The 2,540-nt window shown below is 43.3% G+C and overlaps 1 protein-coding gene across 9 annotated transcripts in view; it reads right to left on the bottom strand.

The window, feature by feature from the left end:
• Positions 1–237: 237 nt before the first annotated feature.
• caskin1 (CASK interacting protein 1) overlaps positions 238–2,540 on the bottom strand; it is a 197,477-nt gene continuing 195,174 nt past the window's right edge. For all 9 annotated transcript variants that reach the window (XM_037792134.1, XM_037792139.1, XM_037792133.1 and 6 more), the window contains one exon: positions 238–726. In XM_037792134.1, the coding sequence (XP_037648062.1) occupies positions 630–726 (97 nt within the window). In that variant the 3' untranslated portion in view covers positions 238–629. The remainder of the gene's footprint in view (positions 727–2,540) is intronic.

Raw genomic sequence — 2,540 nt, forward strand, 5'->3', positions numbered from 1 at the left:
TTATCGCTATATTATATATTACTGTGCTAATGCAGGACTTCTTCAGTAGATACAAACTCTCCATGCTTAGAATGTACACATACCATACTATGATTCATCACACAGTTGGTTTTTCAATCAGTATTAGTTTAGTTTATTTGTTCGCCGTTGTAGCTTCAAGAGTCCATGTGGAGTTCTGAAAAGACCCACGTTGTGATTGCAGTCACCTCCATTTTGTTTCATTTCTTCATCTCTCCAGCTTGTGATTTTTTTTTTTTTTTCTCTCCGATTCAGTTGTTTCTGGTCCTTTTTTCTCTCTTTTAGTGTCTCTCTCTTTATCCATTCTTCATTCTTACACTCTCTCTGCCACATGTCTGTCCGGGCCTGTGCCGCTGCTCCATCACCGTTTTCATCGTCAGCGACAGGAGATGAGAGGAAGAGGAGGAGGAGGAGAAAAGAGGATTTCCAGAGCAGCGACGGATGGACGACAGGAAGAGTGAGAGGGAAGGGGACGAGCACAACGAGAGAGAGAAGGATGAAGAGAGGGAGAGAGAGAGAGAGAGAGAGAGAGAGGCATATTGCCGGTTGTGCCATCTGAGTCACTCCTGATGCAAGCGTTGCCGTGGAGACACGCTGACTGGTTTCTATGGTTACTCCAACATAGCGTCCAGCTGGTCGGCCAGGTCATCGAACATGCTGCCGATGTCGTCGAGGATGCTAACCGTGGTCTTCTGCTCATCCACAGAGCTAAATGCGCACACACACACACACACACACACACACACACACACACACATTATACCAACGGATGGGGAACTTCAAATCTAAATTTAAAGACCATTTGCTAAACCCCACCTCCCCTTAAAACTTAAGTATATTTTTGGCATCAAGAATAAAGATAACTAGACTTCTGCTCCTCCTCATGTCTCTGTTTTCAGGCTTTAGAACATCAAGCCTGTGACGGGAGACTTTGACCAATCACAGGTCATTTCAGAGAGAGAGCGTTCCTATTGGCCGTTCATTCAACGGAATATGAATCAATATTCTGTTACGTTAATGCCTATTTCTCTCCTCAGATGTTGTCAGAATCATCTTGTAGTGTACTGTTTAGCTGTAAAATGAGAGAGTGTGCTCCGGCTGGTGGGCGGTGCTTGGTATTTGCTCAACAGATCTCAACCTGGCTGCCGGGACACTCACTTCCTCATTTTACAGCTAAACAGTACACTACAAGATGATTCTGAGAACATGTGAGGAGAGAAATAGGCATTACAGTAACAGCATCTTGATTCATATTTGATCAGCGCTGCCTAGTTTGACTGTTTGATCAGAGTTGGTGAGTGATTGACAGCTGATCAGAGACAGCAGACTCCAGATCAGCTCTGATTGGTTGTTTTCCTCCAGTCTTTGAAATCTTACAGATGCCATTAGGAGCACCGGAGGACACAGAGGCACATGATCTTTTTCAGATTACCTGTCTCATGCACTACTGTCAGGATATAGCGATATAGTTTTATAAAAATAACTTTTTTAAAACATATTTTCTCCATCCTCACCTACTTCAGCTTTAAGCCTAGTTCACACTACAGGACTTTCAAAGTCGTCCGATCGCTGTACTGTTCGCACTACACAACCTGCTGTCTTGTAATTAGGAGTCTTGAAGTCGTTGTGGTTTTCACACTACATGACTGACCGGCAACAGATCTACCAGATCTTTCACCAGGAGGAATCCCCGATGAGGTCTCGTAACTACGTTTAGTCACGAAAACACAAGCAAGAAGTGACGTAATACCGTAAAATGTGACGTAATAGCATGTGCGAGACAGGATTGTTTTGTTCAAGCAATCCGCTGAACTTTCCTTATGCTTGTTGATTTTGTCTTTGGCACACATGTTCACAAAGTAGCCTGTTTCCTCTAGGTGCAACAACAAATTTGGTTCATGTTGCAAATGCAACACAAACAGTAAAGTTCCTATTGTTACAGGCGACCCCTCGGCCAGGTTTCCCCTCAACCCCAGCAGGCTATCTCCGCTTCTGAGAAGTGAAGCCAATGCGGAAGTGTCTTAACGTGCATTCTCTCTACCAGCCAGCAGGGGGCGACTCCTCTGGTTCTATAGAAGTCTGATTGTATAGAAATCTATGAGAAAATGAGCCTACTTCTCTCTTGATTTTTGAAACATTGTAAACATGAGTCTATAATCTCAATCACTAGTTTCAAGTGTTCTTCAGTACAGCATGATGTTCGTCGGGTTTGCCTCTGATCTGGGGCTTTTGTTGGGGAGCTCCACAAACTGTTGGCGAGTGGAAAGTCATGTAGTATGAACCAGGACATAGTTGTGTCATGTAGCAGACATGAAAATAAAGAAACAACATTTATTGCAGTGTAGAATTAGTCAGTATCATATGGATGCTGAGAGAAAGTTAGTTCGTTCTGCAGATATTCAGTCATAAAGTATTAGTTACACATTTTGACCTGATGATGACCAAAGTGATTAGAATGTATGTTTCTGAAGTGAGTCTGTTCCTGTGAGTATAAGACTGTGTGTGTGTGTGTGTGTGTGTGT

This window comes from Sebastes umbrosus, chromosome 14 (assembly GCF_015220745.1).
Source record: "Sebastes umbrosus isolate fSebUmb1 chromosome 14, fSebUmb1.pri, whole genome shotgun sequence".
Lineage (NCBI taxonomy): Eukaryota > Metazoa > Chordata > Actinopteri > Perciformes > Sebastidae > Sebastes > Sebastes umbrosus.